Source organism: Eucalyptus grandis, chromosome 3 (genome assembly GCF_016545825.1).
Source record: "Eucalyptus grandis isolate ANBG69807.140 chromosome 3, ASM1654582v1, whole genome shotgun sequence".
NCBI lineage: Eukaryota > Viridiplantae > Streptophyta > Magnoliopsida > Myrtales > Myrtaceae > Eucalyptus > Eucalyptus grandis.
The window spans coordinates 5,177,660-5,202,354 of NC_052614.1; the positions used below are offsets into that span (position 1 = coordinate 5,177,660).

Genomic DNA, 24,695 nt, shown 5'->3' on the forward strand with positions numbered 1-24,695 from the left:
GTGGTAGCCGAGGGTGTCATGATGAGGAAGAACTAGAAGAAGTAAGAGCTCGCCTTGCAGAAGTTAGGTCTTTAGTTCCAATTTTTCTACTGTTCCACACTTTGACAGCCCAAGAGACAGGGAAAGGAGGGGCAAACTCTACTTAGCCTAACGTGGGAGGAATGCGGGTCCCCTTTTCCCTTGTTCTGATTGATGTAGAGGAGATCCTATATAACACTTAACGTTGATGAAACATGGTGTAATGGTGTATAAATATGCGAGTTATGTATAAACTTGAGCTCATGGTGAATATTGGGCGTAGCTAGAGCTTCCATTCTTTCAATACAGGAAACGACAGGAGTAGAGATGGAGCAATCGTCATGCGACGGCAGGGAGTGGCCGCTTGACGAATGCTGCAGCAGCAATAACAAGCGCGGTGTAGCAAATGAGAGCAAAAGTAGAGATTCAAAATTTGAAAGCCTTCGCCTACTTGAGAGAAGAATGGCTTTTCTTCTTCTTAGAAGGAAATAACAAAGAAGAGAGTTGAGAAAATATAATAAATGTGCGTAGAACCTGCAAAGGAAAGAGAGAGAGAGAGCGCAAGCTAGATGAGAGAGAAAGATGATTATTTTTTGTGCAAAAATTCCATCTTGGCGAGCCAGCCCCATAGCGCCATGTCGGTCTATGTGGTGCTTCATGATTGGTCTGGAACCACCCGGACCGGTGCTCGAGGACCAACTTATATTTTCTCCTCATAAGAAAATACACCCAACAACATCTGAAGTTAATGCATCTGAAGTTAATGCCCGTTGTTACTCATGTGCGTCGTATGGTGGGACTTTTACTCTACTTAATTAAGGTAGCAAAAATTGTCTAAAAGACCTTAAATTTATGCACTCTTATCAATTCAATTCTAAATATTTTGAATCACACAATAGAAAGTAAACAATACTCTCTTGTCATGTAAAATGATTAATTTCAACCTAATTAATTTATACAAAGGGAAAGTAGACAAAGAAAAAATTGTAGCCATTTCCCTATTTCATCAATAAATGTAAAAATAAAATAAAATTGGATATTAAGCATTTTGCCGCCCTAAATGAAAAACACAAATAAAGAAAAGGACTGGCATACCAAATTGAAGTTGGTTCATGAAAAGGATTTTAGTTTTTGTTTTCAATGTATAGGAAAAATAAAAGATTCTTCATTTCTCCTCCTTTTTTATTCCTCTTGAAAATATGTTTGGTTGGTAAAAGAACTTAGGATAGGAAACATAATTTAAACATGTCTGTTGTGTCTTTGCAATCCATCATTTTGTACTTTCTTTAAATTAATAACCCATCTTTTCATTTAGTGATTATAAAGTACTGTAGCCGGCAATCAGCAAAAATCGTCTTATGAAGTAGGAGATGCTGATGAAATGGGCAATACATCTCTACCATGAATAATGCGACCTGCTTTATTTACCTTTGCAAGGAAACTATTAAGATATCCATTTTCAAGAAGCATCTAAACCTCTCCTCTCTGTACATGCAACAAAAATCTTGGATACGGTCAAAGAGCCTCTGAATTACTTAAGTACTCTAGAACTTGATGAGCAGGCAAAATTCCAGCCAATGGCCTTACAGTAGAGTCTCTGGATAGACATGCTTGACTTTTATTGGGTACAGTAGCTTAAAGAGCGATGCGGTTCGAGGTAGCCAGTCTCTTGGCACTCTACTTTTTCAGGGCGGATGAAGTTACTGATAAGCAGGAAATGTTAGTGTTGGAGAAATCTTTCCAGAATATTTTGAAGCTGACAAAACGTTTCTTTCAGTCTAAGTCTGGATGTTCGGAGACCGTCAGTTTAAGTCTCAAGACCCAAGACTCAAGACCCAAGACTCAAGACTCAAGACCCAAGACTTAAGACTCAGGACTCAAGACTTAAGTCTATTCTCACTGACAGTCTTTCTAATCCAGTGACGAAGGAAATCCAAAGCCGAGGTTTATGGTTGAGGATTCGATCCTATCCTCTGGAATAGAATCTTTGGTTGGATAATCATTTCGGATTCTTTAATTCTTATCTAAGATCAATTGAAGATCCGATGGTCAACGAAATAATCTTGGAATATTCTATTCTTGGAAACCGAGATCCTGATTGTATGGGCGAACAGGATTGATGGGCTATGATCAGATTCCTTAAATAGCTCGGATGATCTTCTTGATTGATTCCGTCCAACGGGTAGATTGGAGGAATTCCTTTGGTAAGTGCCAACGGCTATGATGGCATGAAGGAGTATAAAAGGAAGACGTTCTAGTTGATTTAAGTGTGTGATTGATAGAAAAATTCCAGAGTCTGAAGATCCTTGATTGTTTTTTTTTTTTTTTTGGTGGATCATAGTGGAATCCAGTCAATTGGCTATCGGTGCGGAAGAGTGGACGTAGGCTTAAATCAAGCCGAACCACTATAAACCGAGTGTTCAATTCTCTCTTTCCCTTACTCAGTCTTGCGATTGAATTTTTAACTGTTGCAAATCCTCTAACTGTTTAAATATCGTGCAAGTTTCGAGAAATTTTTTTCTATACCTATTCACCCCCCTCTAGGTACTCGTACTAGCTATTTTAGCACAAAACTAGACTAAGAAAATTAGAACATCACACACTAAAGGCAAAAAACCTATCATCTGATGAGAAAAGTAAGGCCTTGTACATGAGATCTGGTGTCCCCAATCATCGATTCGGGATAAAGACGAGACGAAGGTACCATGGAATCCATAGGGTGCCCTTTGAGGCAGAGTGATTTTTTCCATTGGCTCACCTTTAAACTTCTGCGCTTCAATCACAAGAACCTGCAGATTTCATGATTTCAAAATCACATCAAACGTCATTACTGGTAGGCAAACCTACATGATGATTGCATTGAAACTCTTAAACTTAACCTGGGACACAGCTGTTTCTTCATTATGTACCCAAGAGACGATCCAACCACTGTCCTCTCCAAGACCATCTTTCTTAGGGACAAGAACACACCTGCTGCAGAAGCTGTCCTTTTCGAAATTATGGTACCCGACCTTCATCAACTTCTTGTGATATCTTCCTCTCTAATTCAAGGCCGCAGTGAGGAACATTTCGACATGTACAATGGATAATTAGAATGACTAGAAAAACTTTCACTAATACCTCAGAGTCAGACAGCCCAGGACAAGGTTCGTCGAAGTATAATTTCACAAGACCTCCATATTTAGCCATTCCTGAATCAAATGAGTGATGCATAAACAATAGGAAACTGATCTTATGCGCTACTTTGGGCAAATGGACATGGACTCGAGAGTAGAGACTGGCATTGCATTACCACTTTCAGAGCTTGCTCTGAATTGATGACTTGAGCATAACCATACCCATTACGCAAGCCAGTGAATTCAGCATTTATGAAAGGAAGTCCATAGAGAATTCAGTGCCCATAAGATTCGACTCCTGAATTTCCCAATTTCCATGTTCAATCTCCACTCATAGGCACAGGTAAACAGATAGCCTCCATGTTTGTTAGCATTTGCATCCACCGGTTCTCTAAGTTGAATCCTCTCGAGAACCAATTGAACTTGTTCATACCCCAATCAGGACACGGAAACACCACTGTAAGAGATCTGCATCTTCTCACCACAACCTGCATTGTTGGGCAATATCATTAAAGTTGAGGCTTAGTCTAAGAGGATTTTAACCTTCAAATTAGGCTACTAGGAAAAATATACCTCATAACCGTCCCGAAAGCAGTTGAATATGTGAAATATGCAGCTTGATTCTACAAAAACCATTGGACTGAACTCGCGTCTCCATAACGTAGCATCACCCCTATCCTCGGATATCTTCCTGGTCATATTTCAGTAACCTACATTCCAAGAAAACAATTAGCTGCTTCAACAAACTGAAAAACTATCACCAAGAAAGGCATTACCAGCTCCTGCAAATCAACACTACATCATGAGATCAACTAGTTATCTACTGAATCAATTAGTACTGAATCATGCTGTAATGTGCCAGTGAGGAATCTCCATCTTTCCAGAGCAGTCTTGACACCAAAACTTTCACAAAGCAATTACAACGTCCAGCTCTGCCTACATTCCTGTGCCAAAACAAATGGTCCATTTACACAGGCACTTCACTCCTAATCTCACAACAGAACCACCTCCACATATGGTTCTCTTGGGTTTCATGTCCCATATCAAAATGACATCGTTTCTTTTATCATGTATAGCATGATATATTATATCTTGCTATTTTGAACGTCCATAATGAGCATCAATGGAACAAATCCACCTTGCACAGCATAAAAATTCTAATGCTTAAATGATTATAACATAAAATCAGAAGATGATTTTTCCAGATGGGATGAATTTGATTGATAGTCTGCCCTTGGTCAAATCTGACACGTAAATCTGATCAATGAATACAAAATGGCCAGGGAATCTTGTGAAGAAAATATAGCAGTGCATCAGAACATGCAAATTATTTACCATGAAAAAGAATGGTCAAGGGACTGAGATAACTGGAGTTAGGGATTTCCTGAAGAGTACATATGGCTTATTTGGAGCAATTGATCTTCCAATTGAGCATCCTCATGGAAAATATGAAATAAAAAGTATCTGCACAAGCGAACAAACATAACCAAATAGATTTCAAGGGAGAAGCCAATCATTCTTCAAAAGTAGAACTTCGAGAAAATCATTTTTGAAGTATTTGCAGCAGTTAAAAATATTTTCATATCAGGAAAAATGAATCCTGATTTAAATAGAACCCACATTACTCTAGTTCCAAAATTCCTAACCTAGAAACTCTTGATCAATTCCGCCCCATTAGTTTGTGCAATTTTGGCCTATAAAATCATATCCAAGGTAATGGTGAATAGACTCAAAACTTGGTCATCGAAATTGATAGCTCAAGAGCAAAGTGCATTTATGAGTGGGAGACTTATCCAGGACAATATCATGATAGTGCAGGAAGTGTTGCATCAACTAAGAGCAAAGAAGAGGAGGAAAAAATTCCTAGCGGTTTTGAAACTTGATACGAAAAAGGCGCATGACAGAGTAGAATGGGACTTGTTGGAGGCATGCTTAAGAAAACTGGGCTTTGATGAAAAGTGGATTACATGGGTTATAAAATGTGTATCTTCAGTCTCATTCAGTGTTAAATATAATGGGAATCCTCTTCCTTACTTCCAACCTTCCAGAGGACTTTGGCAAGGTGATCTTTCATCCCCTCATCTCTATATTTTTGTAGCAAACATTTTATCTTTTATGATGAAGAAAAGCAGTGGAGGATGGCAGTATAAAGGGTATTAAGCTCAACTCTTTTTCCCCTACCATATCACATCTCCTATTTGCAGATGATTCCATCTTCTTTTTAGATGGGAGAATTCAAGAATGCCAATCTATATCAGATGTAACATTAGCATTGTTTTGCTACTGGATAGGAGATAAACCTAAACAAATCAGGAATACTCTTTAGCTCAGGGTGTCCACAGACCATAAGAGCCAATATGGCTTATGAACGGTGTGTCCTAGAACTGGATAAAACAGGAAAATACCTTGGAATTCCTTTGGATTGGGGAGAGTCTAAGAAGAATATGTTTTGCCTGGATACTTGGAAGAGTTAACAAAAAAATGGAAGGTTGGAAGGAATCTTTAAATTCTAAAGCAGGAAAGGAGATATTACTAAAAAACAGTAGTGCAGGCTCTTCCTCAATATGCAATGTCAATTTTCAAGATTCCCGTTTCCATATGTAAAGTGATTGAACACAGAATGGCAGCATTTTAGTGGAAAAGCAGAGAATCTCACTCTGGTATTCATTGGAAGAGTTGGGATTTCTTGAAGCAAAGGAAAGACAATGGAGGCATGGGATTCAAAGATTTACTTTCTCTTAACAAAGCTTTCTTAGGAAAGCAAGCCTAGAGATTAATGCACCAGTCTTGCTCTTTATGGGGCAAATTTTTAAAGGGATTTACTTCCCAAAAAGGAGTTTCTGGCATGCTGGGAAAGGGCACAGACCCTCTTGGGGCTGGCAAAGCTTACTAGAGGGAAGAGACTCAATCTTAGAACCTTCAATGTGGACAGTGGAAACAGGAGAAGCAATCAGTATCATAGAGGACAGATGGTTCTAAAGAGGTGTAATTGGAGGGCCAGCCAATAAAAATGACCCACAACAGGTAGTAGAGGTTATAAACCACAAAGAAAATTCCTAGAATGAACCTCTTCTTCGAAATATTTTCGAAGAGGACATCGTGAAGGAAATTCTGGCTATTCCTCCAACAACCCACTCTATTCAAGACAAACTGGTATGGAGATATTCATCAACAGGAAATTACTCAGTAAAGAGTGGCTACAACTACATAAGACTTACCGAGAATATCCGAAAAGCTCCAATGGCTTCCTCATCTTTCTTGGCTCCTCAGGCTTTATGGAATAAGACCTGGAAAATGCAAACAATCCCTAAAATTAAGTTCTTCCAATGGAATGCATGTCAGAATAGTCTATCCACAATGGAGAACTTATACAAGCGAAAAATAGTATCGGATCCTTACTGCTCACTGTGTAAAGACCAGGTGGAATCCCAGAGCGTCTCCTTCTCCTTTGTCCTTGGACACAAGACATATGGGTTCAACCATTCCTAAACATTCAGGTTTCTTCCCAGGGTCAAGCAGAATAGAGATAAGGCTAATGCAATTCCTTAAAAACACAGAAAACCCACCTTCTCTGGCGCTTGTAGCAACCATCTTTTGGCTTATTTGGACTTCCCGTAACAACTTCATCTTTCGAAAGAAACCCCCAGACCCAGTTCAAGCACTACAGGGGAGCTCTATCTTCTCTCGGCAATTGCAGGAGATGGAATTCAAAGCAAAAAATCGGACCTTGACGCTCCCACCTCTTCTGAGAACTGGAAACCCCCAAAGGTCGGATCTTTAGAGGTCAACATTGATGGATTCCTTCGTCAAAAGCTCCATGGAAGGAGCAATCACCTGCATTATTCGAAACTTAGAAGGGACGCTTGTGGATGCACACACAATTATCTCCCAATGCCTTGATCTGTCGTCTAGCTTCTCACAGCTACGTATCACCCCATTGCCATCGTGAAACCAACTCCATTGCGAAGGGACTGGATTTCTTCCCCTCCCCAAATCTTGTTGGATTTACTTTGTAAGGATGCCCAGTTCATGGGCCCTGCGTTTTCAAATTGAATAAAAGTTAATCAATCAATGACCCAACAAAAAAGAAAAAGAAGTAGGAAATGTTGATGAAAATGGCGATACATCTCGACAATGAATAGTGTGACCTGCTTTATTTACCTTTGAAAGGACATGTGAATCGTTTCCACTTGTGGCCAAAGCGCTCTGACTGATTGGAGTTGTTTCTTTGCTGCAGTAGCGCAATGAACGATATTCCAACAAGTTGCATCGCTGAACGTCTTTTAGAATTTAGACGCCTTGATTCCTGGAGCTTCATCCGAAATTGGCCCCCCATCATTCCGTAAGACCACCGAAATTCGACAGGTGTGGACAATTTGTTGAGGCCTTGTAGTTAATCCCTCATTTTAGATTCGAACACCCTTCAAAACACATTGGGAATTTCTGAACCAGGCCCTGAACATCCTTGAACATTCTTCAGACACCTTTTGAGTCTCACGAAGTCGAGGTTATCGAAGAGCAAGAGGGGCGGTATTGTTTCAATGGAATCGCACCCCTCGATAATCAAAGATACCAAATTTTTCAACCTCTCAAGGCATTTAATGTCGACTAAATTTTTGTAGTCACAGACAATTAATTTCATAAGATGTGTTAATTGCGAAATGTCGAGTCTTTCAAGGGAGTGATAGGAATCAATACGTAGTATTTCCAAGTTTTTCAATCTGCCAAGGCATTGAACTTGAAATGGATGATCATTCATGAATGGAGCATGTGACTCTGCTCTATGCAATCTTCTCAAAGACTCTAGATGTTCAAGGCCCTTGAGGTTGGGCAACTTATTGCATCCACATATAGATAGGTTTCTTAAAGATTTTAATCCTTCCAAACCCTTGATTTCCATCAGCTCACTACACCCTTGATATGTAATTTTGACAAGAGTTTCAAACTCGACAAACTTGGCAACTTTTCCAACTTGCAACACCAGGAGACACCAAGCTTCAAGATTCCTGAAGGAAGCATGGGGATGGATTCAAGCAATTCGCAGAACTGAATACTGAGTTCTTTTAGATGGATTAAATGAGAAAGTTGAGGTAATGTGTGATTCTGACAGGTGACTTCCAAAACTGATAAGCTGAGCAGGAAGATCACAATTAGTTAAATCAAGGTGTTGTCGAGAAGACGGGCTAGTGACGCTATCCAGGCATTCAATAACTTCCTCAACTTCCTCACGCATGGTCCAAATATCTTCGATATAAGAAAGCTTCCCAAGTTAAAGGATATTCAGTGAAGACAATCCATTTATAGGAACTGCCCCTTCCAAAATATCGCAGGCCGAGGCATCTAATTCTTCAAGTTTGCCCAACTTGCTAATAGTACTAGGTAAACTACTCAATTTTCTACACCCAGCAATATTCAAAATTTTCAAAATTTTCAAGTCCCCAATGGATTTAGGTAATTCTGAAATTTCTGCATTTGTCAAATGTAGTTTAGTCAATAATTCTAACTTCCCAATTGAATGGGGGATATGATTTAAACGATAATCATAACCCCAACCATGATCCTATCATCTTCTTTGGAAGGTCGATATTGCCTAATAATAGGCATTGTAATTTCACAAGGGATCCAATGCTCCCTGGAAATCCTTCGAAACTAGGGCAAAATCTCAAGTCGAGGGTCAATAAATTTACCAGATGGCTAATTGAGTCGGGAAGTCCAACCAATGAGTCGCATGCCTGGGCATTAAGTATCTCCAGCTTCTTCAGAGAACTTATCCAAGGAGGAATTTCCTCTATACGAACTTTATCTATTATAAGTTCCTCCAGTTCTTCCAATTGACTCATTTCTTTAGGCAGCTCTTGGAGGTGACTACATGTTGACAAGTTTAAAGAAACGAGGTTCCTCAAGTTACCCAATTGTGAGGGCAACTCCCTAAGACCCCCACAATCACTCAAGTTCAAGGAAACGAGGCACTTAACATCTCCAATTGAAGAGTCGATTTCCTCCAAATTATTACATTTTTCCAGGATTAGTATCTCTAAACTTTTAAATGCAGAGAGATTAGGGGTTCTCTTTAAATCAAGGCAATGAAAAAGATTGAGAACTTTCAACCTCTCCATCTACAAGAAAGAAACATGTTCCAAGATTAGCAGTTGGAAATAGAATGATTCATCATCAAATGTAACAAAAGAGAAAGCATTTCTCATCTTTACCTTGATTGAACTCCATCCTCTCCATTCATGACTAATATAACCATATGATAAATCAAGTATGAGTAATTTCTCCAAATGAACATTAGTCGCCTCGAAAGAGTTAGGACATTTCCTCCCACTCTAGCCATCTTAATTCAGAAAGTGAATCCTCAAAATTTCCAACAAAATTCACTTTACTTAGACGAAGGAACTTCAGGTAAGGCATTCTTTTGAAGCTCCATTGAATTCATGAACATGTTTGAACCATTTCGTCCAAACATAGTGCCTCAATATTTTTATTTTCTTCCTAAAAAAAAAAAAGAGGATAGTAAATATCAGTACAGGGCATTCCCTGATGTTGAAATGAAGAAAAAGTGTCATTAAACAAGGAATGGCATACTGTTTATTAGCATACGTTCACATGCTATTTTGGCCGATGCGTTCTCTCTCCACTTACAGAGTCTATGTGATCTTTTTATAACTACACAATCGTGTTGTATTTCAATTTTCACTTTCATGCCACAAATTTTGGTGATCTTATGTAAAATTCCTCCATGAAATAGTCTAGGTTTCTTATAAGTTTTATATTAAATTCTGTAACTCACGTAGCATTGACTACCAAGTATTCCCTCCACCGGAGCACACATGGTGTCCCTTTGCAATTGTGAGAACCGTTGCACTTTTGGACAAAAAAAGTACCCAATCGGATTTATTACAAGCATTTATGCATTCATAAAGCATGACAACTTATTTCCTTCCATTCATGAAATATTGTTCATTTTGGCATATGGCTGAATGGAAATGAGAGTGTTTGGTCATTTTTTTTTCTCTAGAAGCGCAACTCTTTGTGTATTTATTTCTTTTTCAATAGACGATTTTTGTGCAATTGAAGCAGTATCTTTTCGTTTCATCGAAAAAGGAATAAGACTTTCAAATTAAAACGCAACTAAGAGAAGAATAATTGACAAACCTCTTTTTTAAAAATTGCTCATTATAAAAAAAAAACACATTACGACCAATAAAAATACACATTCTTTAGTGCACAAAAGCCTATAAAAGTAGGTTAACAAAAGTTCCAATTACGCAATCACATTAATGACCTGCATCTATATTGGGAATTTCATTAGTCTTTCTTTTTACCTTTAGGTATTGTCCTTTCATTATATACCCTTTTACAATTCCATACGGATGTCTCTCTCTTTCCCCAATTATCTCTTTATTTGCATGTTGCGTGACCAAAACTTTCCAGAAATCCACAGATTGCTAGAGAAGAAAGAAATTGAGCAAGGGAAGTTGACGTTTCAATTTTGGAGATTCAAGCTCGAAAAGATCAAAGATCAACACTACTCCTAGATGAGCGCTGAGCGCACTGGTCAATCAGCCATCCTTCCATTTGCGCCAATTGAATGATATCAATTATCGAGCAGGTAGTCTTCTATCTATTAGAGTTTCTATTTTCATCCCAACAGTTTTACTTTTCTTACTTATATCATAGCGTCATTTGAATTTTTACATCAATTGCAAAGAGCCGACAATGAAAAAGACTGATTGCTTCTTTCACATTTTTGCATGATTGCAAGACCAAACTTATTGTCTCATGGAATTGAGTGAGATTAAAATTAAATAATCCTGACGATCTAATACTTTAACAAATTATCTTCATGTATTTCCTTTGTTCTTTGATTTGGTCAATCTTTGCTATAGTGGAAAAAGATGCTTTTGGTGCCGGTTTGCCATGAGAATCAAGATACAAATCAGCCTGATCTTACGAATTTGTTAGCGCATTTGTGCATTCACCTGTTCATATAAAAATCTATGAATTGGTATACCAGGTTAGCGATCATTATTATTATTTTCCTATTTTTCCATTCATTTTTTGTTTTTTAATTTTCTTCTCTTGTTATCCTCTTTTATGAATTAAGGTTCCCTTTGTTTTGCAAAAATAAATTATTTGAAAAATATTTCTTAAAAATAATCACTTGTATCATTTACAAAAATTAATAAACGAAAAATATTATCATTGTCCGTGAAAATATTTAGACATAAATTATTGTTGATAATGAAAATATTTTTTATTGACAAATTATATCAAGCAATACAAGCGATTGTTCTTTAGGAAGATAATTTCCAAATCATTCATTTTCCATGAATCAAGCGAAGCCTAAATATTTTTTCTTATCTCCCATAATCCTATCAAATCTAACATATAATATCTAACAACAGTATTTTATTTTTCAATCTTCTTCTTTGTCCATGTGTGGGCGCCTGAAAGGCTCTATAAGTCCTTTCTGAAGAAAGGCTCGCTCATTACATAATAAAGGTGGATATTGAACTACACTAAGTGCAGATAAATTGAAAACATGAGTAAGATATAGTTTATTTCACCTTTCACTAGTCCGTCACTTACTTCCTTCAGTCATTTATTTTCTTAATTTTGATCTTTACTTTTCAAATTTTCATTGAAAATTACTTTGTATAAACATGTGCAAAATCATGTTTGAATTGTTACTTCTCTTTATTTTTTTAGTCGTAATTTACTGTTGTTTGATTTTGCACAATATTCATTAATGCTGAATTACGTGCTCAAAATAGCCATGTTTAGATCCATGCACAACACGGGTACAAACACCAGCATAATAATACGAAAGCAGGGTAAATTAGCCTTATGTTATTGCATCACGAGTGGAAATACTGTTAGTTCTCACCTTTCATATGAATAAACATGATCGATCCATGTACACATGCAAAGCTCATAAATAAACCAAATACCTTAATTATGCCACTTACTCTATAATTAATGTATCTTGAACAGTCTTCCAACATTATATTATCTAATTTGTTAATTTGACTATAACTTGGTCTAAATGACAATAAAACAAAAGCTAAATTTGCAATTGAAATTTTAATTTGAATTTTTAAAGTGTATTAGTCCTATAAGTGACAGATTAATTCTTATTTTCCATTAATTATAGAGTGAGAGTCATCCAACTATGTAGTGCTGTTTCAAGTTAGCAACTAAGCAATTATGTTAATAACATATTTATACTTTTCTAGATTATTAAAAAAATTGATAGATTTCAAGGTGCTTCTTCAATTATGATGATAACATTACCTGGGTAATACAATTAAAACCAATTTTTTTATTTTTTTTCTATCTTACATTTACATTATCATATTTCATTTCCGTTGTAAACATGCATAAGAAATTCTAGAAAACAAATTGTATAAATTATTTATACATATAAAAATCACTACATAAGATCTTAGTACTTCGACTTGAATAAATTCTTGAGTCGAAGCCAATAATTATTAGGTGCAAATAATTTTACTGAAATCCTTACACTTTGTTCTTATTCTTAATGCCATAAAGTAGAACCTGCATATCTTCGATGATGATGATCAATGACGGAGTTCCTGTTATTTGGTCAAAAAATATACATTAATCGGCATAAACTTATAAAAAACTTATATGCATTTTATAGTATTTTCCGATATTATCTTACTTAAATGATATTTGAATAAGTAAATCTCCAAACCTGGGTAACACTAGGATCTTCAACTTGTAGGGTATTAAGAAGCACTGAAGCAGTACAAAGCTGCTAGAAAATGGTGTTAAGACAGCAAAAGAGCAATATAGACAGAGCTAATAATACCCAATTTTAATACCCCTTTTCAGAGCCTTTTTTATGCATCAAGAGATGAGCTGTGGAATAGTCACGACTGCAAACTTTTCATGAACTAAATGCCAAAATTGAATGTAGCTTTTCCCAAGAAAATGCTAACATGTTGACACTGGTCAAAGATGTAGAATAAAAGAACAATAAGAATAATAACATGAGGGATTACCATTAGAGAACATGGGAGAGGCCAAAAGTAGACATGATTGTTACCTTGCTTCGTTGAACTATTATGGCTTTCTCGTCCCATAGTCTGCTACATTTCCAAGGCTTCTTATTTGCTGGATAGGCAATAGCTCTGCCTAAATCTCTTAATTGATCATGCATTCTCAACTCATTGTTATCATCAATTTTCATTAACGAAAGTTCAATCATTCTTTCCAATCCGGAATTTGGGCAATATTGGAGATCCTCCCATAGGTAGGTGGCAAATATTTTGTTAATTCCAATAAAAAAGCATGCTATGTCTAGAAACATTTGTTGTTCCTCATATTCTAATGAATCATAACTTATCCTCAACTTTTGTTGTACATCCGTATGAGGCACCTTCCTCAATTTCTCCAGTGTCTCTGTCCATATGCTTTGATCTTTTCCTTTGAGAAATGAACCTATAATCACGAGAGCTAAGGGAAGCCCTCCTGTGGTGGCAACAATATCACTAGAAAGAGCCGCAAGTTCTGTTGGAGGTTGTTCCCCTTTGAATGCATATCTACTGAATAGGAGCAAAGAGTCTTTGAGATTCATTTCTTCAAGTTTATACTCTTTATATTTAGACTTCAAGAGGGCCTTATCTCGACATGTAATAATTATCCAACTTCCCGACTCGAAAGTACAACCTCCAATCAAATTGTTAAGATGGTCTCGATGATACACATCATCAAGAAAAATAAGTACCTTCTTTTTGTTACAAATAATTCGGATAATTTCAATCCCAGAGACTTGCTCACTATGGCCACTTCTTTTTGTTAAATTTGATATATGTAGAGATTGGACATACTTGATACCCTTGCTTTTAATTGTTTCTCTAATATCATTGAGAAAGCTATGGCACTCAAATTGGTTAGCTTTTTATAGATGGTCGTAGGTAGAGTCGTCTTACCAATGCCGCCAATTCCATAAATCACAATAATTTGAGCTTCAGAATAAGCAGTATTGGCTAATTTCATGGTTCGACTGTCTGCCAAATTCATAACCCTGGCAACATGATCATCAATACCAACCAAGTCCTTAGGAAGAGGTAGAAATTCATGTTGATGCTCGCTCATTATTTTTTTAACAAGCTTTTTTACTAATTTCCCTTCATGCCTATCAAACAATAAAACAGGTGAGAACTTATTAATGGCTCCACAAAATAAGGATTAAGAATGATAAATAGAAAAGTTGTTCTTCCGACAAGGATATGTTAAAACAAGGTAAACGACGTACCCATTAGCAACTTTCTCTGATTCGATTACTTTACCATTGAGTAATTCTCTGAGAGCTACCAGCCCTTTTCGCTTGACCTCTTCGTCAAGATTCGCTCGTTTTGTCGGAACGCATCTCCAAAGTGCCCCGTCATGTATTTTACATCATCGGTTGTCACCTTGTAAAACACAGGATAGACTTTTTGTTTTTTACTTTTCACACTCTCCATTATCTGGTTGATCTCGCGGAGGCACCATTTGCTAGTAGCATAATTTTCTGAGATAACTGGGATTGAAACTTTAGAGCACTTGATTGCATTGAGAAGCATTTCAATTGGCTCGCCAGGGTCGAGGTTCTCATCATCTCTGAACACGAAATTTGGAAGGTGCAGGCCCACTCGTACAAGTTCATGGTAGAGGTGATCAACGAAGCCTTTTCGAGTATCAAGACCTCTAAAACTCAAGAATACATAGTAATTGTTTCCAATCACATCGGCGTACGAAGCAGATGGCCCAGAATTCTCTTCGGAATCTGACGGCACATCGATCTTCTCTGGTGAGTCCGGAAGAGGCGATCCGCTCCCGCGCTCATCCGATGGTCTTTGTCGCTTCCAAATGGTCGAGCTCGAAGCTTCAGCATCTGGCTTGCGTTTCCCATCTTCCATTGCAGTCCACGCTCTCTCTCTCTCACTCACAGAGACGCGACTATTATGGATGGATTTGAGCGGGGAATAATTTTTGGGCTATCTCTATGCTACAATTATAGCGGGGCAGGAAAAGAGGAAGAAGGGAAAGCAGGAGGCAAGGCATGATTACTCGACTATCAAGTATATTTTAATCTCTCACGGTACGTTGGTCGTTTCATGTATTTCATACGTTCACACGTGGAATCTAGAGATAACTTCAAATTTGACTAAAAGCAACTCAGTCCTTGCCATCTTGTGGTCCTCACTACCATTGGCCTTGACAACCTTCCCCATTGTTCCCATTGGCTCTCAGGAGTCTCCAATTTTGTCGCGGAGTTGAGAATTGCGCTCGAATGGATCCTCCAACTCATGAATTATGTCCCGAATTGGACGTTACACTTCATATACGTGCCTCTTCCAATATTGTTAGGATTTCTTCAGTGACCACAGTAAGGTACTTGCTAAGCAATCAATCGAGAGAAATTTATATTTTTCTATTAACTGTTCATATGTAATGCAGAATTTTATTTGGTCATCGCAGCATTTGTACTGTTGTGTTAAATGGATATGGATGCAACATGCTTTTATGGGAGTGGGATTTTTACTTTAGTGAATGAACTTTCATCACACATGAGCATTCTAAAAAAATAAGATAAAACAGGCTTGTTATATCATTGGTAGGGAACAAAATTAAATTTCTTCAACCCACCATCGAATAAAGTCGGTTCCTTGCATTATCACATGAAAGATAGTGAAAGATATGTCGATTAGCATCTTATTATTTGGACAAATTTGAGTCAGCACGTTGTGGTTCTATGTCAATTTACAGGATTTTTCCTTTCTTTTTCTTTTTAACATTTGTATTCTCTATTTAACAGATAATTTATTATATAAAAAAGGTATGATTTACCCTCACCCCTTTTAAGGATTTTCATCTAGAATTTATTAAATGCATCTTGAACTATGGATTCAAAATCAAACTCGGGCTCCGTATCCACTTCCATTTTTGTTCATGATCTGATTAATTTTAAGTGAATTAAAACGCGAGAGAACAAAAGGATAAGAGGGGGTAAACATCAATTCTTCTTTTTCCCGAAACCGTACCCACGACGAATCCCACCCCCGCCGCGACGTATTCGTGGGACCATCCTAGTATTTTTTTTTTTTTTTTTTCGATTTTCCGAATTTTCTTTGGGCCAGAACGGAAATTTCGGGAGCGGAACTATGCAGTCACAAATCACGCACGACTTGTGCGGCATGATAAGAGTCTGACGTCAGAGTTCGTTTCGCATTTTGATTAACGAAATGGTTTTTAAGGGCCAATTTGATAATGTACCAAACAGTATTTAATTTTTTGTTGGACTAAAAAAAAAACAAAAATCCATTTGGTAACTTTTTAATTCCTGATAATAGCTTTAAAACAAAATCAAGAAATTGAAAAAAAAAAGTTACTTCTTTATTCTTAGGAATAACTCCAAAATCAAGCCAAATCATTTTTTCTCTCTTTTTCTTCCTTTAGCCGGTTGCAAAAATATAATAAAATTATATAATAAATTATTAAAAAATAAAGAAATTTTGAAAAATATAATAAAATTATAACATAAAATTATATTAAAAATATGGTAAAATTACATAATAAAAGTATTAAAGTATTAAAAAATTCAAATTCATAAAAAATTTAAAAGTTGTATTAAATGCATTTCTATTCCAAGTATAGAATTTTTTAGCAGTTATGAAATGCATTCAAATGCTCAGAAAATCATCTAGGGAATAGAATAAAAAAGAATCATCTATGAGTAGAAATTATTATTTAAGAAAAGAATGGTTATCAAATACACCCTAAGACTCCCACATATCGGCATCCTTATTTTGAACTAAGAAGTTCCATTTGTTACCAAATCCTTTCGATGTTAATAATTAAATAGTGAACACGTCAAAAGAATGTCATGAAGGCACCGATCAAGCATACTTAATTTGGAATGATTTCATATTACTGATGTTGTATGACACATGAACAGTTGACGGAAAATGTAAATTTCCCTCGTTTGATTGCTTAGCAAATACTGTGAATGCGGTCGCTGACCAAATCCCGATCGAAATTATCAAGTTTTTCAAATCCCCTAAAGAGTACGTACTGAATTTATGTATGACCATGGCAAATTGACGTCTTTCTTTAATGTTTTCTTTTGGGCTAACGTCCAAGTGACGTTCAGTGGCCATTAAATAATTACCAAGTAGAAGAACGGCATCTTTCGAGGAATTCGCATCATCATTATTTATGTTTCTGTTGACTGATTCGATCGATCCCATTTATTCCGGGAAACCCGGGCTAGCTCCCAGCAGGGTCATTTCCTTTTTGACATCTCTCTTCCTCCCGCAGAATCTCACTTTAAAGTCTTCAATTTTACATGGCTCTTTTCTCTCGCAAAATTGTATATCTAACTGATATATGGAATATATAATATCTCCCTGATTAACCGTTGAAGTATCATCTCAATATAATTAACTGAGGAAGAATGAAGTTGCCGTTACGTCTACTCAGTAATCTATTCAGTTAGGTAAATTCGGCATTTAGTCAAAACAAATAGTAAAAATAGAAGTGTTCCAAGATTTTGTTAGAAATGAAGCATGCATATAGAATTTCAGAAGGGGCAATTTCAAAATGGGTCCCTATAGTCATGGTGAAAGTAAAATTCTTCAATTTGAATCAGATCAATTTAATTTCTCAGTCGTTGTCATCTTGTGATCCTCAGTCCGCTACCTCGACGTCTGCTCCCTACTGGATTATCTGGCGGCGGTTATATCTTGGTGCTAAATGCAGCCAAAACACATGAGCTGATCGTGTGGGTTGGCAAGGCAGGAGCGTTTAGCGTTCATACTGTTGTCTTTTAGGAAAATTAAACGGTCTATACTTATATTACTATTATACCAGCCTATAGATCCGTGCTACACATGGGAAAAAGATTTGTGGAATAGATTATTGGAAATAATTATTCTACAAGTACATTGAATCAACGTGAGAATAAGAGATACTCGTAATATTAAAAGTGATTATTCTAGGAAAGTTATAGTTCAATTAAAGTAGAAAAATGAAAGAAATTTTTTTCAAAAGAAAGTTAAAATAGATGTTACTCATGGAAAGTGGTTCGTGACAGTCACCAATGAAAATCTTTTGGAAAAACCCCTTTACACATATTTATACGCAAGACATTTGATTTTATAAGCTACATTCTAAGCTCTAAGAAATTAAGGTTTCGGTTTTTGTGCAAGCACATCAACAATTTGCATTTTATTAACTTATGAACTTTAATAAAGAACATAAACAACAAAGTAAATTACGGGACGTTCACGTTGCTACCTCATCACTTTAACTTTTGGCCCAAATGTTCTTAGTATTATTGGTTTTGCAATTGGTAAATCAAGCAACTTATTATAATGAAAAGGTTTAATTATAATCCTCAATCCTCACTCTATGGCATGTAATTCTTCAAGTGTACCCAACTTGCTAATATTAATAGTAAATTAGTCATTTTCTCACTTTTAGTGATGTTCAAAATTATCAAGTTTTTCAAATCCCCAATAAATTCAGGTAATTTTCAATTGGCGTGTCCATAACAAGTTCAATTTAGTCAACCATTCCAATTTTCTCAAATTTAATCTGGGATATGATAGGGACATAATCAACTTAGGCATAACCAATAGCATTTAGAAATCTCGTTCTGCCAAATGACATGCGTGCAATTTTGTGAGGTATCCAACTCTCTTAAAGTCTATATGAGTTGAAGCAGTCCCTCAAGTTAAGGGTAGACAAATTTACCATATGGCTAATTGATTTAGAAAGTCCAATCAATATTTTGCAACCATTAGGCATCAATCTTTACCTTCTTCAATAAAGCTTTTTCCGCTATCTTTTTCTTAGCATAATCAGTGGACTTATAAAAAGGTAAGGTACGCGTAACGTGATTTCCCCATCTACAGTTGATTTTTGTGGGTTCCATATTTTCCCAGAATTTTCCTCACTAATGTTTTTTTCCCTTTCCTTTTTTTTTTCCTGACATTGAACAAAGAATACGCAATTCTTTATGCATAATATATACTGGCGACGGTGACATCCCACACATTTTTTCGTTGGCCTTACTGACAATTTCGTTAAAAATCCATCTACTTGAGTTTTAAATGATAAAATCAAATAAATAAGAAAACAAAATAAAAAGGAAAAGTTGCATGTACAGAAATTTCATGGTTTGGTAATCTTCAGTGGACCAATCAACAAAAAAGATATCGTAAACAAAATCGATCTAGCAGATATAAATAAGTACATGTCAGCTCGAAGGGGGAAAAGATAAAAGAGATAATTGATCTTTGTGATGCAGATTATGCCGGCGACTACGATATACATAGATCAATATTTTCAGGAAGGGACTTATCGGGATCCAAGTTTGTAGAATTTGGAAAATAGTTTGGCATCTCAAGCAGGATGAAGGTAGCAGAAGTTGAAGCAGAGCGTTACAAATCAAAGTTGGATACTCACAGTGACCCCTGATTTGTAATAGTACCAATTCCACGTAGTGGTAAGCTGGCAATGGAGTTTTCTTTGGCCAAATTGAGAACAGAAAAAGCATGGTATCAACTATCATAGCTATTTTTCGCAGGTTTTTGAAACAGGACGCTTCGATAGCTACAATTACAAGAACGCCCCGATGTCACGGGCACTTGCAGAGAATTACTATCTCATTCTCTTGTATGAGTATTATCTACCGGCAACTCTTTTGGGTGTTCCCAAAGGTATGATCGTTTGAGGAAAATTACAATCTCTCTAGAAACGCAACTGTTTGTGTATTTATTTCTTTTTCACTAAAAGAGTTATGCGTAACCCAAGCAGTCTCTTTTTTGTTTCATTAAAAAAAAAAATTGTCTCTCGTATTATGACGCAACTAACATGTAAAAGAATAACTGCCAAAAAGTCTCTTTAATAAAAATAGATTATGACCAAAATAAACACATTACGGCCTAAACAAATTACACATTATTAATGCAGAAAAAGCCATGAAAGTAGGCATAGAAAAATTACTATTACTTAAGCACATTAATGATGTGGCTGTATATATTATCCGAATTGGAGCTGAGTTAGTAATATTCGACCTCCATCAAAAAGCAAACTATTGATGCTATGACTATTAGAGAGAATTTGTTGGTGAACACTTACTTATAATTAAACCTGTCAAACGGATGGATTGGGTCAATTTGTGGTAAGTCAAAAATGTTTCCAATTCAAATTGACTCATTAATCCATATTAATCTATTTTATCTAACACAGCTTAGCTTTATAATCCATACTTGATTCAACTCATATACCAAACCTGACTCAGGTTCCAACTCTTACCAATTTTTCTCCTTACAAATGGAAAATAGCACACTGAAAAGAAAAAAGAAAAAAAAAAAGAAAAAGAAGCTAACCAAATAAAAAACAAATTACACATGTAAAAATTAACAAATAACAAATTACTAAAAAACTTAACGAATCAAGTTATTAGAATACATTCCTTGTTTTATCTCTTGGTTCTAGAAATTCGATCTAATTTAACGGAAGAGATCGTGTCTGAAAATATATATATGGCATAAAGTTAATATGATATTCATCACTATTAACACATGCAATTGATGATTACATAAAGTTTGTCTCCGGCCATCGTAGTCTCCTCACCATGAAATTGTACATGTGCTTTAAATTATACAAAGTTACGTCTTTTATGTATGTCATTCACACACGAAATCTTGTGTGCTCGTATTTTAATGCAAGGTTGTCATATTTTTATCAGAATTAACAAAATTTGTCATACTTTTATCACAACGACGAAGACAAAATGCAAGGTTGGCACCGAAAGGACTTCTTGGCGACATCAAATTGATGTTCATCAATATTTTATTCAGCTAAACTTACCTCATATTGCCGTCCATCAATTTTTTATCGCAAAGAGTCGGTACTAAATTATGCATGACCATGACCAATTTAAGTCTTTGTTTAATGCTTTCTTTTGGGCTAACTTCCAAGCTGTCACTTGGTGGCGATTAAATAAATACGAGGAGAAAGAACGGTATTTCCCCAAGATTTCAAATCGTTATTAATTGTGTTGTTATTGACTGATTCGATCAATCACATTTGTATCCTGAAAACCCGGGTAGCACTCAGCATGGTTATTTTCCTTTTTGACATCTCTCCTCCTCTCGCATAATCTCACTTGGAAATCTTCAATTTAATATATCTCTCCCTCCTGAAATAGTATCTCAATTCAATATAAAGAAAATACAATATTGCTTTGACTGATTTTTGAAGTATAACCTCAATATAATTAACTGTCGAAGAACGAAGTGACTATTATGTCTAATTAGATCTACTCAGTAATTTATGTTTGGGAGCAAGTTTGAATTAGGTGAACTCGGCATTTAGTCAAAGTAAGAGTAAAATAGAAGCATTTAAATATATTCTTAGAAACAGACCAATATACATATTCATAGGAAAAAAAAATTCTTAAAAATAATGGATACATATGACGTATAACAAGGGGGCAATTTTAAAGTTGGTTCCCAGTACTCTTCAATCTGATTGCTAAAGTTTAATTTTGTTTGACTTGGCTTTTTTTTTTTTTTTTTTTGGTTGGAAAAGCGATTTACTTCATTGAATAAAGTTCAAAGGATAACATAAGTTATGGGTTTTTGCACCTAAAAGATCCCATAGAGGTGATGATGGCACTATAAGCCAATTGTGAGGAAGAGCCTTCTTGCTATGGGTTTTGGCGAGTCAATTTGTAACTTGGTTTGATTTCCTTGGGGCGGATGCCGGTTCCACCAAACTGGATCAGGCGAGCATCTCTTTACAGTCTTCAATAATGGGCCTCAGCTCCCATGGGCTTGGGTTTTGGCCCACTATCATCTTCACAAGTGATAAATTATCTGACACCTATCTCCAAGTGCAAATCTAGTCTCCGTCACTAAAATGGAGAACTTACGCAAGCGAAAAATAGTACCGGATCCTTACCGCTCACTGTGCAAAGACCGGGCGGAATCCACGGAGCATCTCCTTCTCTCGTCCTTGGACGCGAGACATATGGGCTTAACCATCCCTAAACATTCAGGTTTCTTTCCAAGGGTTAAGCAGAATAGAGATAGAGCTAACGCAATTCCTCAAAAGCACAGAAAACCCACCTTCTCGGGCGCTTGTAGTAGCCATCTCTTGGCTCATTGTAACAACTTCGTCTTTCAAAAGAAACCCCCCGACCCAGCTCAAGCACTACAAGGAGCTCTAACTTCTCTCGGCAATTGCAGGAGAGGGAATTCAAAGCAAAATATCGGACCTTGACGCTTCCACCTCTTCTAATAACTGGAAACCCCCCAAAGATCGGATCTTTATAGGTCAACATTGATGAATCCCTTCGTCGAAAGCTCCGTGAAAGGAGCAATCGCCTGCGTCATTCAAAACTCAGAAGGGGACGCTTGTGGACGACTTCGCAAGAGGAGGAAATGCTGATGAAGTAGGCGATACATCTCGACAATGAATAGCGTGACTTGCTTTTATTTACCTTTGAAAGGACATGCGAGTCGTTCCGACATCGTGGCCAGAGAGCGCTCGATAGGTTGGAGCGTTATTTTCGTGAACCGATTGTTTCCCTGCTGCAGTGGCGCAATGAACGATATTCCAACAAAGTGGCATCGCTGAACGTCTACTAGAATTCAGACGCTTTGATTTCCGGAGCTCTGTGATTTCCAAAAGTTCATCCGAAATTGACCTCCCATCATTCCGTAAAACCTCCGAAATTCAACGGGTGTGGACAATTTGTTGAGGCCTTGCAGTTGATCCCTCATTTTAGATTCTAAGCACAAATTTGACCCTCTCCAGGCCCTGAACATGATGAAGCTTCCAACACCCTCCAATGCCCAAATGTAGGAGGTTATCGAAAAGCGAGAGGTGCGGTAATATTTCAATGGATTCGCACCCCTGGATACTCAAAATTCTCAATTTGTTCAACCTCTCAAGGCATTTAATTTCAACTATATTTTTGCATTCAGTGACTAGTAATTCCACCATAAGTGTTAATTGCAAAATGTTGAGTCGTATGAGGGATTGGTAGGAATCAATACGTAGCATATCCAAAATTTTCAATTTGTCAAGGCATTGAATTTGAAATAGATCATCATTCATGAATGAAGCATCTCTTCCTTTAAGTTGGGTGTCTACCCCCACAATCTCTTTTGGCTGTTTTTTGCTTTGATGCCCATCTAGGTTGTTCTTCTATTTTATGTACATAAATGAAATGACATGTTTGAGTGGCCAAAAATAAAAATAAAAAGAAGGGGCATTGGAAAGGCTCGAAATAGAAGTTGAGAATGCTTCACAAATAAAGAGAAAAAGCGGAGAGGCAGCTTGTCCGTTGAGTGCGTGATCATATGAGCTTGTTTGCTCTATACTTGTTTTTATGTGTCATGCAAGAAAATAAATTGTAATAGTAAGTGAGAGATTTTACTATTCATAAAGAATGTGTGTAATAATCGTGTGAAAATTATTTTGTTTGTGTGTTATATTTGTACCTCATTTTCATACATGTATGTCTCGAGTTGTCTATTATAATTTTCTCGCATCACCACCGCCATACGTCCATGCCCAACAACATTGTATGAAAAATGATATCTACTTTTAGAAAGAATTTCACTCCAAGTTCGCCTCAAGACGATTTTCCAATGAAAATGGTATCTACTCCCGATTCACCATTAGAACCGACAAATATAATTGGAGAAGTTTATCATTGTTAAGAAATTGATTTTCTTTTTCTATTGACTACTTTTGATATATCCTAGGTTAATCATCTTAACTTCCAACTTTTTGATAATATGTTATGATCTTTTCGAGGCATATTTCTGCCAAAAATAAAGAACTAAGATGACTGGACATTCAAAATCCAATTATGCGATCCTTTGATGACACCAATCATTCTCAATAATCTTGGCTTTCTCGCATCAGCCTAATACTTGACTTGGAGGAATCATCACTTTCTCTTGGACTCTTTTCTTTAAATCAATTTCGATGTCCTAGGCATAATCTTATGATTGGCAATGAGTATTTTTTAGCTGATTCCAAAAGTTAAAATACTCTAATTTCATGCTATGTTAGGAATTTCACATAGTGTACTTTTTGACTATGTTAACGATAGAAATGATAGAATGTCTTCCTTAGAATTGTACGCAATTACTTGGATAGATAGCTAAGGCTGCGTTTGATAACGTTTCTATTCAAAAATTGTTCTTGGGAACAGAAATAGAAAAACTATTTCTGTTCCGGTGAACAATTTTTTAACAGAAGAACGTATTTGGTAAACTTGTATAATTTTTTTTCTTTTTTCTTTTTTCTTTCTTTCTTCCTTTTGGCCGGTGGCCTCGCCTTAGCTAGGCGAGCTCAACAACCAGTCGCTAGCCATGGCCAAGGCCGGCAACCGACCAAAGAAAATAGAAGAAGAAAGAAGGAAAAAAAGAAGAAAAAGAAAGATGTTTCTCGGAAGTGTTCCTTAGAACAAGAAACAAAATTTTCTTGTTTTTTATTTCTGTTCCAAATTTGTTC

At 36.4% G+C, this 24,695-nt stretch overlaps 1 protein-coding gene and 1 long non-coding RNA gene across 3 annotated transcripts; both read right to left on the reverse strand.

The window, feature by feature from the left end:
* Nucleotides 1–2,643: 2,643 nt before the first annotated feature.
* On the reverse strand, nucleotides 2,644–7,546 carry LOC104436232. Of its 2 annotated transcripts, XR_005548909.1 has the most exons (7): nucleotides 7,296–7,546; nucleotides 6,534–7,170; nucleotides 4,503–6,421; nucleotides 3,911–4,422; nucleotides 3,139–3,844; nucleotides 2,898–3,059; nucleotides 2,644–2,807 (listed from the first exon to the last, which is right to left on the reverse strand). It is a non-coding gene; the product is annotated as an uncharacterized LOC104436232 (long non-coding RNA). The 2 variants fall into 2 exon arrangements; XR_005548908.1 differs by having other exon boundaries at nucleotides 3,911–6,421; nucleotides 7,296–7,545.
* A 6,365-nt stretch (nucleotides 7,547–13,911) lies between these two features.
* LOC104438798 (toll/interleukin-1 receptor-like protein) lies at nucleotides 13,912–15,446 on the reverse strand. Its single transcript, XM_039308369.1, has 2 exons — nucleotides 14,425–15,446; nucleotides 13,912–14,304 (listed from the first exon to the last, which is right to left on the reverse strand). The coding sequence occupies exon 1, from the start codon at nucleotides 15,065–15,067 to the stop codon at nucleotides 14,480–14,482; it is 588 nt and encodes a 195-aa protein (XP_039164303.1). The 5' UTR covers nucleotides 15,068–15,446; the 3' UTR covers nucleotides 13,912–14,304; nucleotides 14,425–14,479.
* Between the last annotated feature and the right edge of the window lie 9,249 nt (nucleotides 15,447–24,695).